The sequence below is a fragment of the Rhinolophus hipposideros genome (assembly GCF_964194185.1).
Source record: "Rhinolophus hipposideros genome assembly, chromosome: 8".
Classification (NCBI taxonomy): Eukaryota; Metazoa; Chordata; class Mammalia; order Chiroptera; family Rhinolophidae; genus Rhinolophus; species Rhinolophus hipposideros.
In genome coordinates this window covers 93,822,520-93,841,372 of record NC_138054.1, presented here as the reverse complement: position 1 = coordinate 93,841,372, position 18,853 = coordinate 93,822,520, and the positions used below count along the sequence as shown (strand labels likewise).

The 18,853-nt window shown below is 56.5% G+C and overlaps 1 protein-coding gene across 5 annotated transcripts in view; it reads left to right on the top strand.

Moving 5' to 3' along the window:
- PRDM16 (PR/SET domain 16) overlaps positions 1-6,851 on the top strand; it is a 314,562-nt gene extending 307,711 nt beyond the window's left edge. For 3 of the 5 annotated variants that reach the window (XM_081057127.1, XM_081057126.1, XM_081057130.1), the window contains 3 exons: positions 1,981-2,214; positions 3,117-3,291; positions 4,515-6,851. In XM_081057127.1, coding sequence (XP_080913253.1) covers positions 1,981-2,214; positions 3,117-3,291; positions 4,515-4,649 — 544 coding nt within the window. In that variant the 3' untranslated portion in view covers positions 4,650-6,851. The remainder of the gene's footprint in view (positions 1-1,980; positions 2,215-3,116; positions 3,292-4,514) is intronic. The other 2 variants (XM_081057129.1, XM_081057128.1) reach the window with 1 other exon arrangement.
- The last annotated feature ends 12,002 nt before the right edge of the window (positions 6,852-18,853 follow it).

The window sequence follows — 18,853 nt, the reverse complement described above, 5'->3', positions numbered from 1 at the left end:
GGTGGCATTCATCAGCCGCTCTGCGTAAAGTGTGGGTCACTGCCAGGCCCATGCGGGGCCACATGATCCATCCTCATTCAGAACTGGCTTCCTTTTCTTGACCGTCAGAGAATTCAGGGCCTACTGGCCTTCCTGCTCACAACCCCCTTAAACCCACGGGCAGAATTGTGTACCCCACTCCGTATGTCGGAGTCTGGCCCTCAGGACCTCAGAATGCGACCTTATTTGGGAAGATGAGGTCACACTGGAGTTGGGTGGCCCGAATCCCATATGATTGGGTCCTTATAAAAGGGGAAGTATGGACACCGCACACGCACGGGAGACGCCATGGGAAGACCAAGCAGAGACAGCGTGACGCGTCTGTGAGCCAGGGAGCAACGAGGACGCCAGCAGCCACCAGGAGCGGGGAGAGGCCTGGGGCGGGTTCTCCCTCACGGCCTCAGAGGGACCAGCCCTGCAACACCTGCCGCTTCGACTTTGGGCTCCAGGACAGGGAGAGAAGATTCCTGTGGCTGAAGCCGGGGGTGGGGCTGTGTGCCTGTGGCCCCGGGACGCTCGCACTCCCCAGGCAGCCATTTGGAGGCCTGGACCTCATCCGGCACCCGCTCTGTGCAAAGCCGGCCCCGACCTGCCGGCCCCCGCCTGCTGCAGCCTCCTGCCAGCGGGCAGATGCTCTGTGTGGGGCCAGCGGGGGGCGGGGGGCTTAGATAGAAAACTGTGCAGCGCACTCGTGTTGGGTTAGGACAGTGTCCGAGGGCCAACACCCAGGGCCCCTGCACTGGTCATACGGTCCTCAGCGTGGGGTGTTCTCACAGCACTGAGAGGGCACAGGTCACCCCGCTGAGGGCCAGGGAGGGAGCCAGGACCAGTTCCAGCCCACATGGCCTGGCTCTAGGACTCTCAGTGCTGACGGTGACAGATGTGTGCCCTGCATGACAGGCAAACAAGCCAGTGCGGCATCCTGGAAGGCAGGACAGCTGTCACCGTCTGTATACTTGCTCACGGAAACACAAGAAGTGAAGATAGGCCGGCCCACAGCCCAGCAGCCAGGGTCCCCAGCCCATTCCCTCTGCACGAGGATGAACCTCAGTGTGGTCCACGTTTGATGGTCGGAGATCATGGGAGAGGACGCCACCACTGCGTGATGCTGAGAGCAGGACCCGTCTCCCCTGACATCAGTGGACGGCTTTCCCGTGGGCCGTGCGAGGTCCGGGGAGCCGGGCCTGGGGGCTCAGAACTCAGGTCCAGACGTGAGCTCAGCAAGTGTCCCACTGCCTGTGTGTGGGACACGTGCCCGGTGGCCCTTGCTTGGGCCCAGCCCACCCATCACAGACTTGCCAACAAACTGAACACAGGCTAGGGGCATTTTCTGAAGGAAATGGGAAAGTCTACAAGTCAAGGAACTTGTGTCTCCAATAAACTTGTCCTGGCGGTTCTGTTGCTGACAACAGCCCGGCCCTGACTGCAGACACGCCACCTGCAGGGGACCCTCACCCTCGCTCGGCCGTCCCATGTCTTTGTGTCCTCGAGGCCAGGAGGAGGAGCAGGCATCCATCAGGGCTGGGCCGGCAAGCCTCCCGCACGCAGAGCCTCCCTCCCGGGGCGTCCCTTGTGCAGTGCCCGACCCCAGCTCCAGCACCCAGGACCCCCGCCTGCCAGGCTGGCCAGCGCGTCCTTCCCCAACACGCACACTTGCCCTAACGCCCGGTGTCCACTCTGGAATGACAGGAGCCCTGTCGATGACTGCCCGTGCCCTGCCACCTGTTCAGCGGCCATCCTTTTCTCTTTGAATCACTCCCTCCCCAGGAACGGTGGCCCAGGACCTCAGCACATGTGTCACCGCCAGGGTTTTTATGACCACGAAGGCAGGCTCTCTTCGGAGGGAGCTGGGAGGGTTGGGGGAGTCCCTGGGGGAAGAGTGACCAGAGCTGAGTCTCCAGCCTTTGGGGGTCCATGGCCAACTCCCCCGTGTCATTCCAGGCAGGAGGTGCAGGACCTGGACGGCGCCCAGCCATGTCCGGGCCTCACGGGTGGGAAGCCAGAGGACGGGGAAGAAGAGGAGGAGGACGAGCTGGAGGACGAGGACGATGACAGCCTGGCAGGGAAGTCCCAGGAGGACGCCGTGTCCCCCACGCCCGAGCCCCAAGGCGCCTACGAGGAGGAGGAGGAGGAGCCACCCACCTCCCTGGCTGTGGGCTTCGAGCACAGCCGAAGGTGGGTGCCGGCCTCTGGGCCACTCCAGGGAGGGGCCTGCGTGTCACGAGGGTGACTTGTGCTCAAACTAGCAGAGAACCGGCCGTCCTGGCTGGGTCCTGCTCCCCCTGCAGGCGTTTATACCACAGGGGCTTCTGTGCGCAGGCCAGGGTGAGGCCGGGTCTGGGGACGGGGCCAGAGCCCAGCCTGCTTGCTCCCTGCACACGCACACGTGCACACACATGCACACGTACATGCACACACACACACATGCACACGTACATGCACACGCACACACACACGCATTTCCCCAGATGTGGGAGCAGAGTGTAGGAGGGGAGGCATGGAGGGAGCTGGGGCAGGACCCCAGGCACGTCTGGCCCAGCTGCACACAGCCTGTCGGCCCAGGGCGTGACGTCCAACCTCCCGCAGGTGCTATGAGGTCCGGGGGCCTGACCACCCGTAGTTTGGGAAGTTGTGCCCTCCAGGGCCACTGCCCACATCCCGACTGCTCACAGCCTACTGCCAGCTTCCCAAGAGCCTGTGGGGAGGCCCTGGGGAGACGGCTGTTCCCCTCCTCCCGCCCCTGGGTCCTGGGATGGGGAGCCCGGAGCCCTCCAGAGCCGCCCAGTCTCGGGAACCTAGATCTCACCGTCTGTCCTTGTCCCCAGAGACCTGGGTGCCCCGCCTGCTGCTGGCAGCCCATGTGCACGCACTCACCCCGTGTGGCTCTCTGTCTGTCAGTTTCTTGCATCCATATGGCTTCTGTCCAGTGTCCGTGTGTCCATGTGTCCGTCTCCTTATGCATGTGACTCGTGGAGACGCTGTGGCGTGCATGTAGGCACAGAGCCGGCCTGGGGCATCAGAGAGGTGGCGGGAGGCCAGACCAGCTAACGCCAGGCCCTCTCCGGTCGTTGGTGCAGGTGTGTTGAGGAGCCACCAGGCGGTCTCTTAGCTTTGGAGCCGATGCCGACTTTTGGGAAGGGGCTGGATCTCCGCAGCGCAGCTGAGGCAGCGTTTGAAGTTAAAGATGTGCTTAATTCCACCTTAGACTCTGAGACTTTAAAACAGACACTGTACAGGCAGGCTAAGAACCAGGTAGGTACCCCCAGAGCCTGCCCCTCCCCACCCCCAGGCGGGACAGCCACCGGGGCAGCCCAACTCTCACATGGCCGTCCCATGCCTGCCTGGGGGACACCCAGGACCCACTGGCCATCCCACGCCCATTGCATCAGCTAGAGACACACCCAGGTTGCCGCCACTTCCCTGCAAGCAGGAGTGAGGCAGGCAGAGGTTAAGAGCAGAGCACGTGAGACATGGGATCACCGTCCTCTCTTCCCCAGAGGGAGGCGTCCCCGATTCGGTGTCCAGCACTTTGGCCGCCGTAGCCCATCTCCCTCTGGGACCCTGCGAGAGTGACTGGCAGCCCAGAAGTTTCCTGTTAGGCAGGCAGACTCCACGCTGGGCCGTGATGGGCCGTGATGGGCCGGCGTGACCCCAGGCACTTCCAGTTTGTCTGATCCTTGGTGTGGGTGGGTGCAGGACCCCGCCTCCAGGTCCCCTCAGGTCTGAAGGGCATGGGCTCTTATTCCGCGATCTTCGGCCCACCCCGAGTCTCAGCGAAACGTCTGTGTGTCTGTCTGTGTCTCTTTACTAATTCTGTCCAGAGTGTTAACTCGGGTGGGACGTGGGCTGGGCTTTCCCATCACCCCGCCTGCTGCGAGCGGCGGGTCCTGTCACTTGTGCCCTGTGACTTGTGGCAGAAGGTTGCCCTGGGGACAGCCTGAGCCACACTGGCCTCCTAGACGCTGCCCGTGCATTTCCCCAAAGTACGGAGGTCTGTGCTGTCTCCATAGTGGTTCACAAGGCGCCCCCCAGAAAGGGAGTGACTTGGGACAGGACTTAGCAAAGACCAGCACCAATTCCCAGGCCCTCCCAAAGCGTTTGCTGATCAGCAGGCAGAGAATAGTGGGGTGCAGAGGTGCTTGCAGGGGTGAGCACCCCAAGGAAGCCAAGGGGCTCCCCGTGCTGGCCCTGGCGTCCTGGCTCCCCGCTGCACACGAGCTAGCAGGGCCCTCCTGCCTCCCTGCTCTACCCGCCCGCCTGCCCACCCCTCTTCCTCCTGGCCTCTCTGGAGGACCTCACCCCCCTCCACCCCACCCACCCCTGCACCTTTGCTCCCCCTCCTCCCGCCTGGATCTGAGCCCGTCTAGAGGGCAGTGGAGGCCGGGAAGGGGCGAGGACAGAGCCGGCCCAGGGTCAGCCGGACCCCCGTGCCGCTCACCTGCCTGTCCTGTGTCCTGTGTCCCCTCCCCTACCAGGCATACGCAATGATGCTGTCCCTTTCTGAGGACGCTGCTCTCCACGCCCCCTCCCAGAGCCCCCTGGACGCTTGGATGAACAGCACGGGGGCCACCCCCGAGTCCGGAGCCTTTAACCCCGTCAGCCACCTCTGACAGGCCCAGGAGGCCATCTCGGCCCCCAAGCCCCGACAGAAATCCCAGCTGTGGACGATGGAGGCGAGGGCCTCGGGGAGCTGGCATGGCCTGGGGCCAGGAGACCACTGTCACCTGCGTCTGACCACTCCTCAGTGTCTGGCCCTCCCACCGTGGTTCAGCTCTAGCTTTTCCAACGAAAACTCAGAAACCAGAAGCTACGGGAGCACTCACTGAATTCAAAGAATTGTTCTCGAGAACTTCATTCTAGAAGAGCACAGCTTGTGGGAACAGCCTCGCGGAATCAACCCTGTGGGCGAGGGCAGGATTTGAATCCCGAACGGAAGCCGGGGGCCACTTCCGGGCCTGGAAGGGATGGACAGACAGGGGTGCGCTCTAAGGACGAGATTGCCCAAACAATTTTTATAATGAAAATGACAAGAATAACCCTTTTGGTAATCTTATGGACGACAGAGTCTATTTAAGCATGTGGTTTTAAAAATAGACAGTATTTTTAAGAAAAAAAAAATGAAAAATGACTTGCAAATTGTTTTTTAAAAGTAATTTTGCATTGCTTTCAAATCTCAGTTTATTTGCAGACCCACGCCTGCCTGGGAACTGGCACTGCATTGGGTGCGTTCTTTATACTGTAGATAATGGAGAAATTTTCTATCCCTGACCCTGTTTGTAAAGCCAAGGTGATTCTGGGTCCCCCGAGGCAGAACCGAGGGGCGTGGCCCTCCCCTGTGAGCCGTTTCAGACTGTACCGGTACTGTGTCCTGGGCTGCCCGCGGCTGGGACGGGACATGTACCTGTCATTCGTGGCATGTGATTCATGGCTCGGCTCCTCCTAAGGCCTCCCAATTATGTGGAGAAGGTCGGAGTGGTAGCTCTGATCTCCAGCACAGAGGTGGGCCGGACACCTGGTGTCCCTGCCCCCAAGGTCTGTGCCTCGGCCACCGCTGTGCCAGCTCCACTGCCGCTCTCTAGAAGGCAGGGCCTGCTGGCCACAAACGTCCAGCCTCCACCCTCACCCACCCCCGTCAGACGGACTAGGGGAAGGAAGGGGGCGTGCCCCTCCCCTGCTCCAGGCACCAAGCTCCACACGCCTGAGACCAGGATCCAGGACGCAAGGGCCAGTCCTGCTCTTTGCGTGGGGTCTTGGCAGGTGGGACTGGCTCCAGGATGGAAGGGCATCCACACAGGACCTGGGGACCTGCCACCCTTCCCTGGGACCAGTCTGCTTCTCCACTCAATGGGCTTTAAATTATTCCCGTAGGGGCCAATTTCAAATAATAATTTTTTTTCCCTGATGGAATTTACCTTAATCTGTATATAACTTGTAATTTTTTCTAATTCATTTCTTTTCTTATTTTATTTCTTCCTTAACAGTATTTTTGGCATTAGACATTCTTATTGTGAAGAAATAATGTTAATATAAGTATCTAGTGAAGGACCAAAACCGTGTGATAAGGTTGTGTGTTGTGTGCCCGGTAGCCAGGGAGCGGGCGACCTGTAATGTGCCAAATATACCCCGCGGCCCCCCACAAATCCTGCTGTCACTGCTGCCCGTTTTCCAGACAATCATGTGTTTTTGTTAAATTTGAGTTTCAGTTGCATTTACGACAAGTGTTCTATTTATTTTATTGTTTGGAAGAAAAAAGAGTAATAATCTCCCAACTAGAGGGGAAAAAAATCGCCCAAGTTGCCCTTAAAAAAGAGTGTACGTCAAACCAGTACGGATCGCATGTCGCGGTGGACCTGTCCTCAGCCTGGCCCGGGGCAGCGGGAAGTGTCCGCGCAGGTCACAGTCGTCGGCGTGGGTGCCGGGGTGTCCAGCCTCGCCCTGGAGACCCACGTGGGGAGGCCCCTGAGGGCCCCACCAGCCGTGGATCCCAGTGAAAGAGCTTCACCCCCTTTCTCAAATGCACACGAGGTGGTAAGACTGACCGCCACCCGGGCACGTGCGGAGGCCACTTACACGAGTGCGCAGGCTGGAATGTCACCCCCCACCCCAGGACCACCGGGGAGAGCTGGCCGCCTCGTCCATAAGGATTTGCAAACCTAACCAACCGCTCACACCCCCCAAGGAGCCTCCCTCGGCCAGACCCCCTGGCGTGGCTCGGGGTGTCCACGTCCCCTTGAGGAGGATCCCTCTGAAAAGTCAACCTCAGATCCAAACACCCCATTTCTGTAAACCCAAATTATATGATTTCTTCTGCTAAAGAATAAGGTGTCTGGTTTTTCTTGCTATAGGACTCTCTCTGTCTAAAACAGGCAGTTTGGACTCGTGGACACCTAAGTGTCTGTTCTCGGCCACTGCAGGGCAGACAGAGGCTGCCCTTGCTGTTCCCCCTGGGGTCTCTCTGTGGACTGTCACATTCTGTCATTGTCGGCCGATCTTCCTAAGCATTGTCGCTTCTCTTTCCTTCTTTTCTTCCAACCCTCTCCCCCACTAGAAGCCCCAGTTGCACATTTTAAGGCCTATATTTTTGTCCCCCTAGAAGCGATTTAGAACAAGCCCAGTTTCTCCTAAACATTCAGCCCCTCGGGCCCAAGCACTTGGCAGGTTTAGGGGAGTCTGTCCTTGGACGCTCAAAGCTTAGCATGCCCCAGACCACAGTGAGCCACCCTCCCTCCCTGGTCCTCGGGCCCGGGCTCCAGTACCGGCCCCGCCCGGCTTACTCAGCCCCAGCACCTTTGACGCTGATGCCTCCAAGTGCCGGGAGACCCCTGGGGGCCAGGGAGCCTGGGTCTGGTGAGAGAATTCCCAGATCCCAGCCTCAGAGCACGAGTGCGGCAGGGCCGCTGGTCGTTGGGCTGACCGCTGTGACCCAGGGGGGCCCCGGTGTCAGGTTTGCCCAGGCCCAGCGCCCCTCCATCCAGCCTCAGGTGCTTCCCTCATTTGACACCCCCAAATGGAAATTCGGAAGGAAGCCTCTTCGCACTTCCCTCTGCTGCTCAGACACTCCCGCCCACTGCTGCTCTCATTCCCGGGGCCATCGTGCAGGACACTCGGGCCCTGTCCCTTTGGCCAGCCAGACCCTTCATGAGTAGGACCGAGGCACACATTCCTGCAGCCTGCCTGGCACCCCAGAGTGGGGATCTGTGGATAGGGGACGCCTGAGAGACGCCCAGCCATGCGGGCACCCCGTGCAAGGACCCTGGCTGGCCCAGCAGCTCCGTGACCCCAGCGCCCGGACTCTTCTGTCCTAGCTGCTTCCCTGAGCATTCACAAAGCACTTGCCGAAATACATATCACACATGTTAGCCTCGAAGCCTTGAAGCACTGGATTGTGGGCCCCCTGCCCCCTGCCCTCATCTCCCTGCCCAAGTGACTGAAATCTACTGAGCTGTATTCACTGTGCTTTCCGGCAGGGGGGTGGGGGGCGGTGCCATGGGAGCGCGCACCCCTGCACTGCTGCCCGGAGGGTCGGACGGATGGGGAGCCGGGCACTCTCCTCCGTCCCGGCGGGGGGACACGAGGACACAGCTGCTCCTGGTCAGTGCAGGTCAGCCGGGGATCAAAAGCCATGAAACTGTGTCTGTAGCAACGAGTAATACTGTGACTAAGACATTCTTACGTTATTCCAAGGACGTCCCTTTGCTCCTTCCATTCCAGTTTTCTTGTTGTATTCCTTTCTGTCACGGATTTGCATTACCACTTTTGGGGAAAACAAAAGGAAAGAAACGACAATGAAAAAGGCAGCTTGAGTTCCCAAATGTGCAGTTCACGTGTGAACAAAGCAATTCGGGAGGTTTCCTTCAGCGCATCTCGCATTGTCACTGTCTCTTCCAGACGAGGGGAGCCGAGCCCCGCTGTCGGAACACGTCATGGAAAGCTCACACACGTGTGTACATGCCAACAAGACCCCGAACCGCTGTGTCGTGTCATCCTTTTGCCATTGTTCCCTTACAGATTTGGTTTAGGTTTTTTGGTTTTTGGTTTTGTTTTGTTTTTTTTTCCTTTTAGAACTGTATAATGTTGAAAAGAAATCAAATGTAAATGTCTGGTTTTCATATAATTTTTTTTTAAAAGAAAAAAAACCATTGAGAGGGAGGCTAGTGTTTGTCCCACGTCCCCTGATTGTAAATGGCTTCTGTTATCAGTAAACTGTGCATGACTCGTGTTTAGCGGTCATTACTGTGTCTATTCGTGAAATTTTTATGGAAAGGAAAATTCCGTAGATGCACTTATTACACGTGGTTAGGTCTGTATCCTCATGACCAGGAGTCCTGAGCTTCCAGCACAAAGGAGATGCAGCTCTTAATTCCCGTGGAAACCTCTGTGGGAGGAGAACGGCAGAAAGACAGGACGTGGGACGTCACTGGCAGAGAGATCCCGCAGATTCCATGTCGGTGCTTGTGATCAGTACTTGCGTAGAGAAACGTCTTCGAGATGAAGCCTAGGCAGAGCTGATTTTGAGGTCAATGCCGTAGAATAGGACTGTATACCAAATGTAATCTTTCCGATGCTACAATGAATTTATACATGAGATTGATATGCAATAAATCTGTGTGCTTTTCTAACCTCTGAGCCCGCGAGCTTCACTGAGGGGACTGAGAAAGGACCCGGGAGGGGGGATGTGGCCCGTGATGGGGATCCTGGTGACAGCTCTGGGACAGCAAAGCCATCTTTCCAACACCACCGGGAGCTCCAGAGCGTCTACTCCCAGGCACAGTGGCCTCCGGGTGTGTCTTCCTCCAGATGTGGTGGCCCCCACATATGGCCTTCTCCAGGTGTGACCTCCTCAGGTGTGTCCACCTTCAGGCATGATGCTGCCCCTGCGTCCAGATGGACCCACCCCCAGAGCCTACCTCTCCAACTCTTGCCCAGGGCTTCTTGGTGACAGAGTTCCCTCCTGGAAGTGGTGGAGGAGCCCATCCTGTGAAGCTGGTCCTCAGCCAGCCCCTGCCCCAGGTGGACCGCCCCACAGGCCAGCCCTCCTCACTGTCCCCAGCCAGGGCCTGGGCCTGCCCCACAGGTGATGGATGGATGGACCAGGGGTGAGCAAATGGCCAGGATTCAGGGGGAGCCGATCATCCTCCTCCAGGGCGCCCTTCCTCCCGAATACCCAGGCGTTCCATCTTGGGGCCCACCTGCCTCAGCGGGGGCCCAGCCCCTCAACCTGATTCTGCTCTGACCGAGACCTGGAACGGTCACACCACCAAAGACCAGTGCTGGGTCCTGTTCAGGGAATCCACCCACAGGGGGCTCCCCACTCTCTCACCCACAATGTCTCCACTCTACGTTTTGCTGACACAGAGGCTAACTGGTGTCACCCAGGTGTCCCCTAGGGCTGCAGCCTCTGGTCCAGCCTTCCCTGTCACACACAAATAGCCCCGCCCCATCTAGGGTCCCTGAACTTCTGGACTCCTCCTGCCAACTCCTGCTGGCAGACCCCAGGCCTCTGCAGCTGCACCCCCAGGCTCCTCAAACACGGGCATGTGCCGGGCCATGCCATGCCCCGAGGGGGAGACATGCCTGGAACACCCTTGTCTGGGGTGTCAGGCTAGTGGCGGGCCCCCCCCCACAAGCAGCTTCCCCATAGAGTCACGTCAGTGCCTCTCTAGCTTCTCCAGGTGGTGTCTTCCATTCGAGAGCCCCGCGTTCAGGCGGCTTCTATGTTGCCCAATACCTGCTCATCACAGCCACCATCGCTGACACCCGTGACCATGGCCACAGGTAACTTCTTACCTACCTGACCCTTCCGTGGCCCCCAGTCTCCTGGCCTCCCGGAAGCTCCTTACCCCGCTTACACGCCATCCACCCTCACGCACTCAAGCCGCACAGGCAGCTCCCCAAGTCTCGGACTCACACCAGCAGCCAATCCCCCGAAGCACATAGGTGAGGGGGCCAGTGCGCCCTCCACAGCCAGAGAGGCCCAGAAAGGTGCCTGTCTGACAGAGCAACCCCGCCCCCACCGAGAGGGTGTAGGACCCTCCCCCAGGTGTGCGAGGAACAGTGTCCTCACACAGGGGTGAGGAAACAGCTCGGTGCCCATACAGGCCGAGAGCCCTTCATCTCTCCTGTTATCCTTGCAAGACAGGAAAACAAGATGACAACTTTGAGCTGAGAGATCGCTGCAATCCCCTTTAGAAGTGCCCAGGTCCATGGCTACCCCCACAGGCTGCCACCTCAGGCCCCCAGGACACACGGGGGCCCAGATCCTCGGTTCCCTGGGTCAGAAACTGTCACCCACACTGGACTGAGGCTGTGAAGATGGAGAGTGCCCCGATGGGTCCCTTTGTCCCCAAAGCCTGGCTGGACACACACTCTGAGCAGAAGGTGGGTTGCATGAATGAATGAATGAGTGAATGAATGAGTGAATGAATGGTTTGCTATAAGGGCCCTCACTCAACATGGATTCTGGGAACTCCAGTGCCGCTGCAGGGGCCTGAACATGTGATGGAAGCAGTGGGAGGGGGTGAGGCTGGGGTCCCCCATTAGCAGCTCCCGGTAGCTGCCAAAGGCAAGAAACGGAAGTTGATCTTGGAACAAGATCCCAGGGCCCCAATCTGGGGCACTGAGGCTTCTTATTTTCTTAACACCGTCAAGTGAAGTGTGTTCCCCCAGTGCAGGGTTGGGTGGGGATGCATTTTAATATTTCAGGTTCTTTTTTTCCTGGTGTGACTGACAAAGCGCTGGTGAGATCTTAAAACTCGGAAGTCCGATGTGGGGTTTGCCCGGGAGACCCAGAGCTTCCCAGCTTGGAAGACTTCTCTCTGGGAAATACATTTCCGTTCTCAGAGGACAAATGATGTGAATCACAAAACTGGTGAAAGGCCATGTTCCAAAAGTGTTTCACGGGATCGTATGACAGTCTCCAGCACGGCCGTAATGGCCCTTCCCAAGCTGGCACACTGGGGCTCCATCAAGGGAAAACTGTCCCATTTTTGTCCGGCCTGGCATCCTTTCTCTTCGTTAGCCCGAGGGGAGAGGGAAACCATGGAATAAGAGCCTGGTCTGATAATAGCTCTATTGTGGGGGGACTCAGGGGAAAGGAGGACAGAATATTGCTGACAAGCGGGCTTTGGCTTCCTCTAGTCCGGGTCCTCGCATCGAGACTGAGGGGAAAGGCTCCACGTTGGAAACAGGGAGGAAAACATCAACAGGAGGAAAATGTGTCAATGAGGAATCTGTTTTTCCGGGAAAGAGGCGCTTCTGAATTGCCCTTCAGATTCTTGTTGGGCCAAGCGAGGCTTTCAGTTATTTGCAGACAAGCTGTTTTCAGGATCATTAACATTATTTCTCGTGGTAGCAAAAGTCTTCCCCAAACTGAGATGTGTTTTCACTTGGGGTAAAAGGACCAGACCCAGCGTGGCTTTCCAGAGAGAGCTGTCCGGCAGCATGCGTTTGCTCAATGTGGGGGTCTGGGGCATGAGATGGCCGCCAGCCAGAAGCCTGGGTTTTGAATCCCAGGAAGGAAAGTATACTGTGCACCTGGGTGGCACTGTACCCAGGCAAATCACAACCCAATCCCCAGCAGGAGGAGCAGCCAGGGCAGAGAGCTCGGGCACCTCCTGGGGCCCTGCAAAGGGGCTCGCGTCTACCCCAAAGCCCAAGGGAGGAAGTTGACCCTTTGCTCCTGGGACCCAGCCCTCCAGACCACCAGGAGGCTTCGGGGAGCCTTGGAGAGGGTACCCCGCAGGAGCCAGCATCTAAAACCCAGTGAGAAGCAAACAGGTGTCCGGAGAGTGTTGCAGGAGCAGACAGGGCCTGTGGCTTAGCCAGGGGCCAGGTTAGGGGCTCCCAGCCTTCGACCTGTCAGCCCTTCGCTGCCCAAGCCCTGCCAGGATCCAGCCAGCATGCAGCTTCTGAGCACAGCACTCCTGCATGACACCAATTTACACAGCTCAAAAGTGCAAGGAGCGCTGGCCCGGTGGCTCAGGCGGTTGGAGCTCCATGCTCCTAACTCCGAAGGCTGCCGGTTCGATTCCCACGAGGGCCAGTGGGCTCTCAACCACAAGGTTGCTGTTCAACTCCTCGAGTCTCGCAAGGGATGGTGGTCAGCGCCCCCTGCAACTAGGATTGAACACGGCACCTTGAGTTGAGCTGCCGCTGAGCTCCCGGATGGCTCAGGTGGTTGGAGAGCGTCCTCTCAACCACAAGGTTGCCGGTTCGACTCCCTCAAGGGATGGTGGGCTGCGCCCCCTGCAACTAGAAAACGGCAACTGGACCTGGAGCTGAGCTGCGCCCTCCACAACTAAGACTGAAAGGACAACGACTGGACTTGGAAAAAAGTCCTGGAAGTACACACTGTTCCCCAATAAAGTCCTGTTCCCCTTCCCCAATAAAAAAAAAATCTTTAAAAAAAAAGTGCAAGGAGCGCCACCATAGACTGTTTGTGGTGATGTGTGTAGGAAAAGGACAAAAACGTGTGCAGTGGATAAATACCGAATTCCTCAGGGAAGCAAGGAAGGTGGGCGGCTGGGGGAGGGGCTGCAATCTTCTCTGCAATGGCTTATAGATGCCTTGGGAACCACTTAAACACACATGCAGGTCATCTACCAAAAAGAAAGACAGAGAGAAAGAGCTGCCCTTCTTCCTTTCCAAAGTGTCTGCCCTTCAACGCCTCTCTTGCCTCACTGCACTGGCCAGACCCCACACAAAGTGCGTGGGGGTAGGGGACACTTCGGCCTTGGTCCAGGCTCCAGGAGAAAGTCGTCAGGTCTCCACCTTTAGGTACGACGTCATCGACAGACGGCCTTCAGCGGGATGAGGAAGTTCCCTTCTACTCCTACACTGCCCAGATTTTCATTGTTATTCAGTGTTGTGTTGAGTCAAATGCTTTATCTTTAATTTATCAGTATCTTGAAGTGACACTGTCTCACTTCTGTAAAATACATGAACTTTGCAAGTGTATGTTTATTTTCTCTCCTCCTGTCTTTTGTGCTTTTGTAATAATATATTTTACTTCTCCATAGATTATAAACTCCATAATGCACCATCGTTATTTTTGCTTTAAATATTCTATTATCTTTTTTAAAAAAAAAAACACCTAGGAAATAAACCATCCATATTTATCCACACAGTTACATTTTCCAGTGGGTTTCTATTCCTTGTGCAGACCTGAATTTACATCTTTCATCATTTTCTTTTGGCCCAGAAAACTTAGGTTGACATTTCTTGTAGTGCAGGTCTGTTGGCGATGAATTTTCTCGGCTTTTATCTTAAAATGCCTGGAATTTGTTTTCTTTTTTAAGGACATTTTCACTAGAATGGACATGTTGGTTGGCAGGGTTTCCTTTCAGCACTTTGAAGAAGAGGTTCCAGTTCTCCTCGCTTGCAGTGTTTCTCATCACAAGTCAGCAGTTACCCTTATCTTTATTCTCTGAAGGTCTTCTCTCCATCATGGGTTTTCAGCCTTTTGATTACGATGGGCTGTGGCGTGTGTTTGTTTATATTCATGCTGCTTTGAGTTTATTGAAGCTCTTGATCTGTGGTCTTGGATCTGTGGTCTTGGATCTGTGGTCTTGAGGAGTTTTATTGTCACATTTTGTTAGATGGTTTCATATCATCTCATCAGCAAGGCTCTGCTTAGTTTTTCCACGCTTTTTTTTCTCTGTGCTTCAGTTTGGATAACTCCTATTGTCCTATCTTTAAGTGCACTGATTCCCCCCCCCATGGTGTCTAATCTGCTAATCCTGTCCAGTACATTTCTTATTTCATATATTATCTATTTTTGTCTTTAGAACTTTCATTTGACTCAGAGTTATACTTTCTCATCTGGTTATATTTATTATGCATTTGTCTATTTGTCTTTTGATTATGTTCATGGCTTCATTTAAATCTAAATGCCTTATCTGCTAATGTCATCTACGTCACTTCTGGATCTGTTTCTATTGACTGTTTTCTTCTAGTTATAGGTCACATGTCTGGTGATGTATTATTGAGTGCTGGAGACTGTAAATATCGAGTTAAGATCCTTGATTTTGTTGGCCTTCCTTTTAAGAATGTTGATTTTGTACCAACAGTCAACTTACACGGAGACCAGGTTTGTTTCAGAGCTCTGTCAGGTCAGGCATACAATAGCCTTCACTATGAGTTTAGCTTAGCCCTACACCTGAGATGTGGCCTTCTTTGGTCTCCACAAAGGCCCTGGGTGTCCACAAGGCCTCTTCATTCAGGGGGCATTCTCACCCCTGTGCAGACGCTGGCAGCTGTTCAGCTCACAGAGTTCCCTGTCGTTGTTCTTTGCTGGCTTCCTGGGATCTCATCTGCGTATGCACAGCATAGCGTTAAGCAAAAGACTCAGGTTGGCCCCAGGAGGATTTCTGGGGCTCCTGGCTCTTTCGATTCATCACTGCCCCCATCCGGGGCTCTGCCCACAAGCCCCGTCCACTTGGCCTGCCTGAGCCCCAAATCCGTCCCCTTGGCTCAGTGAGACCGTCATGTTCTGCCTGGTTCTACCTCTCGGAAGACAGTCAGCAATGGTGGGCTGCACCTCATCTGCTCCTTTCTCCCAGGAATCACGGTCCTCTGCAGACTGCTGTCTAGTCTGAAATAGTCACTTCTTGTAGTTTTTGTTCAGGTATGGTGGGAACTACTTCATGGCCAAAACGTCTGCAACATTTTAATTTCTCAGTTGGAGACAGATACATGCATTTAAAACAATTATTTCCTTCTTTGGAAACCTGAAATAGTCCCTAATTATTACAAAGGGGTGTGCGCTTCACAGTCAGACAGACCTGGGTTCTCATTCTGGCTGGGCCACTCACTAGCCAGGTGACAACAGGCAAACACTTGACCTCTGGGTTAAATGGAGACGACGACACCCACACCTTCGGGAGTTTCTGCAAGAATTCAGTAAGATGAGGTGTGGCACACAGTAGGTGCTTAAGAGGAGCAGCGACCATTTGCTGTTTGGGGACAGACGAGAGTGAGCGTGTGCTCCTGAACTGCGCCTCCCCAGTGGCCGGGGGGGGCAGCCAGACCCCGGTCAGCCCCCCAGCACTGGCAGTGTCCCCTCTCCATCTGCTCTGAGCCTCCACTCACCAGCACACAGAAGCCTCTGTCCTCAGACCCACACAGTGGCCGTGTCATCTGAGGTCAACGAGAACTTTCCCAGCTGCCCTCGCACTGGACGGGGCACCCAGGCGACTCTGCAGTGAGTGATAGGGCAGCCCAATGCCAGGGCGAGAGAAGAAAGAAGGGCTGTTGTGCCCAGGCCTCCATCCTGTACATTCCCCCGACAGAGGCAGTGCTCGCTGCCCCCTCAGCCCTGGCAGGGGAGACGACACCGTCTTGCAGCCTCACAAGTCCTCAGCTTTGGGCACCTGGGACCACCTGGCCAAAGGCCTCCTGAGGGTCTGCTGGCCTCAGGGCACTGCCTGCCTGGGCTTCAGCCTCAGTGTCTGAGCAAAAGCTGGAAGACTCGGAGGGAGACGGCCAAGTATACAGGACGCCCTTGAAACAGCCACAGGAAATGCTCCTGAAGACAACGAGAATTCTCTTCTTTATAAGAAATCACGCTGGCTGTGGGGTTGGGGGACCCATGTGCTCTCCCCCAGCTGGGGACCCTAGAGGGGTAGGGTCCTCGAGTAGTGAGTGCCAGGGCAGGCCACGCACCCACACTTTACCTTCCAAACGTGACCCTCAGTGTGCAGGTTCCACCCCTGGAGCTTGGTGCTAGGAGCTAAGGTGGCCAGCAGCCCCTGCCTCAGGGAGCCCAGTGATGAGACAGGGGTGTCACCCCCAAATCTCTCAAGCAGGTGGCGGAGCGGAGAGGACGCAGGGGCCATGCCTTTCACTTCTCGAGGCTGAAAACCTCCCCAGCTTGTGAGGAGACCAGGGACAAGTGGAACGAGCTCTGGCCAACTGCGTGGGTGTAGCCTCCCAGCCTGCTGGCAGAGCTGGACTCAGGGTGCTGGGTGCCGGGCAGGAAGGGGTGGGGTGGGGATTGACCCTGCAGTGACCAAGCTAGGTTCTGAAGGAGCCGAGTGGGAGCTGGGAACCTACCAGGCCTCAGTCTCCCACACTCCAGGTGGCCCCCAGCTGCTCCCTTCCTGCAGGTTGGGCCATGTGGGTGCAGTACCCATAATGGCCTCTGGATGGCAGAAGCTGCCCGCCTTTCCCAGGTTGCTGCCTGAAAGCGGCCTGTCCATCCACAGGTGTCAGCCCTCAGCCCCAAACTTGACACACACCCAGATGGGACGGATGGCCCATTGGTCCCCTCCCTGTGGGACCCAGCATGGATCCTGCACTGACTCACAGGCAGCCGGGACCCCTCCTGCAGGGCAGACACTGGGAGACGGGGGCACCCATGTTGGGCAAGGCTGGGGCAGGCCACAGGTGTGCTGGGCAGGGCTGCCCTTCAAACCACAACACCCAGGAAAATGCCAAGCCAGCCCCATGGGCCTGCAGTACCCCTTGTCCAGCACGGGGCTGCAAGCTCACAAGGCTACCGACCCTTGGGAGGCTTGTACCCCAGGTCAGCCTGTGCCCTGTGGACTGGTATGCCCCATGCCCTGCCCACTGCACAAGACCTGGCATCAGCACAGGAACTGTGGTGGCCTGAAAGCTCAAACACACAGCCAGTGTGTGGGTAAATGTAACCACAGAGGGTGGCACACTGGGCAATGGGCCTTTCCTGTAAAGGGGACCTGGAGACTGGTCAGCAGGGAGACTACCCAGCACATCTGGGGATAAATCCTGGGATCTCTGGCCACATCAGAGAGTCACCAGGTACTCGCTGAGCACCAGCTGTATACAGAGCCCTGGGCTTTGTGTTGTGGGATGGACACATGTAAGTAAGTGCTGCAGCAGGAAGAGGCTGTATTAACAGAGGTATAGTATCCAGAAGAAAGGAGGTGAGTACACCCCCTTGTCCTGGCACCGTGCTGAGTTCTGTTCTGAGGACCACATTTTGAGGGGGGATTGTGGCATACTTTGAAGTGTCTTGGGGGAACATGCTGGGACGAACAACCTGGATTTCATGACATATCAAGAATGACTAAAGAACGTGATAACAGGGAACGATGTACTAATCTGTCTTGGGAACTGGTGAGTCCCCACCCTGGAAATATTCAAGCAGAGCCTGGATGTCAGCCTCCTGGGTCTGGGTTGGGAATTAGGGCCTGTTACAGCCTCTCCACCCTTCTCTCGCCTCAGTTGCCAAAGGGGTCTTTCTACCAGATCTGATCACTTTATCCCTTTGCTTGAACCCTGATGGTTCCTTGCTGCTCTTAGGATAAAAGACAGACTCCCTCCCCTGCTCCCAGCTGGCAGTCTCCCCACGTTCCCCCATCCCGCTCCCTCTGCCTCCAGCTCCACCGCCTTTCATCTGGCCACACTCCTGCCCACCTCAGGACTTTTGCACGTGCTGTGACCCTGCCTGAAACACTCTTTTGTCCCTTTTCACAGGTCTAACTCCTGCTCACCTTCCAGTTCTCAGGTTTAGTAGCCTTTTAGGGGCAGTGGTGCTGACGCCCCCACCCCACCCTCCACACTATGATAGCCTCGCCGAGTGTGGTCCCCTCATTTGTGGTGATCGCCTTGGCTGTCATTTTACATTTGTCTGTCTCCTCGCTGCAGTGAGCCCCATGAGGACAGAGCCCATGTCAGTTTTGCTCATGGCTGTATCTCAGATGCCCTCCCTGCACAGCAGTCAGCACACAGTAGGACTCACTAAATACCTAAGAGTAAAAGGGGACAGAACACAGGAGAGAGGAGGAGGCTTGCTGGAGATGAACCTTGGGCTCGACCCGATGAACAGCTGGGAACCTCAGGAAGAAGAGGGGCAACATGAGCGCCTTCTCATTCTGGAAAACAGGCAGCCTTCCCCTGGGAAGGCGGGGGCTGTAGACAGAATGTGGGCAAAGGGGGTGGCTTCATGGAGAAGTGGAGGCCGCTGCCCTTGTGGGAGGCCACTGGGCTGCGCCTGAGCAGAGGGAGCTGTTGCCACCCTGGGCTGGTTGGGGCTGGGAACTGGGGGTGGGGAGGTGACACAGGGCAAGGAGAATGGCAAGGAGGGCCCCTGCCTGGTGCACTGGCAAGTCAGCCCATGCTGGGGGTGGAAGCCAACCTGTCCCAACCCCCAGCCCCTCCTGCCACACCAGGGAGCCTAATTCCTGATTCCCCAGTTGTGGACTGTCAGAGCCTCTGTGCAGGGGACTTCTCCTCCCCCGACAAGGCCTGGAAAGGCCAGTCTTGAGCAGGCTGGAGAGCGCCCTCCTTTCCAGGCCTCAGGATCTTCATCTGTAAAATGGGGATGATGGTAAGT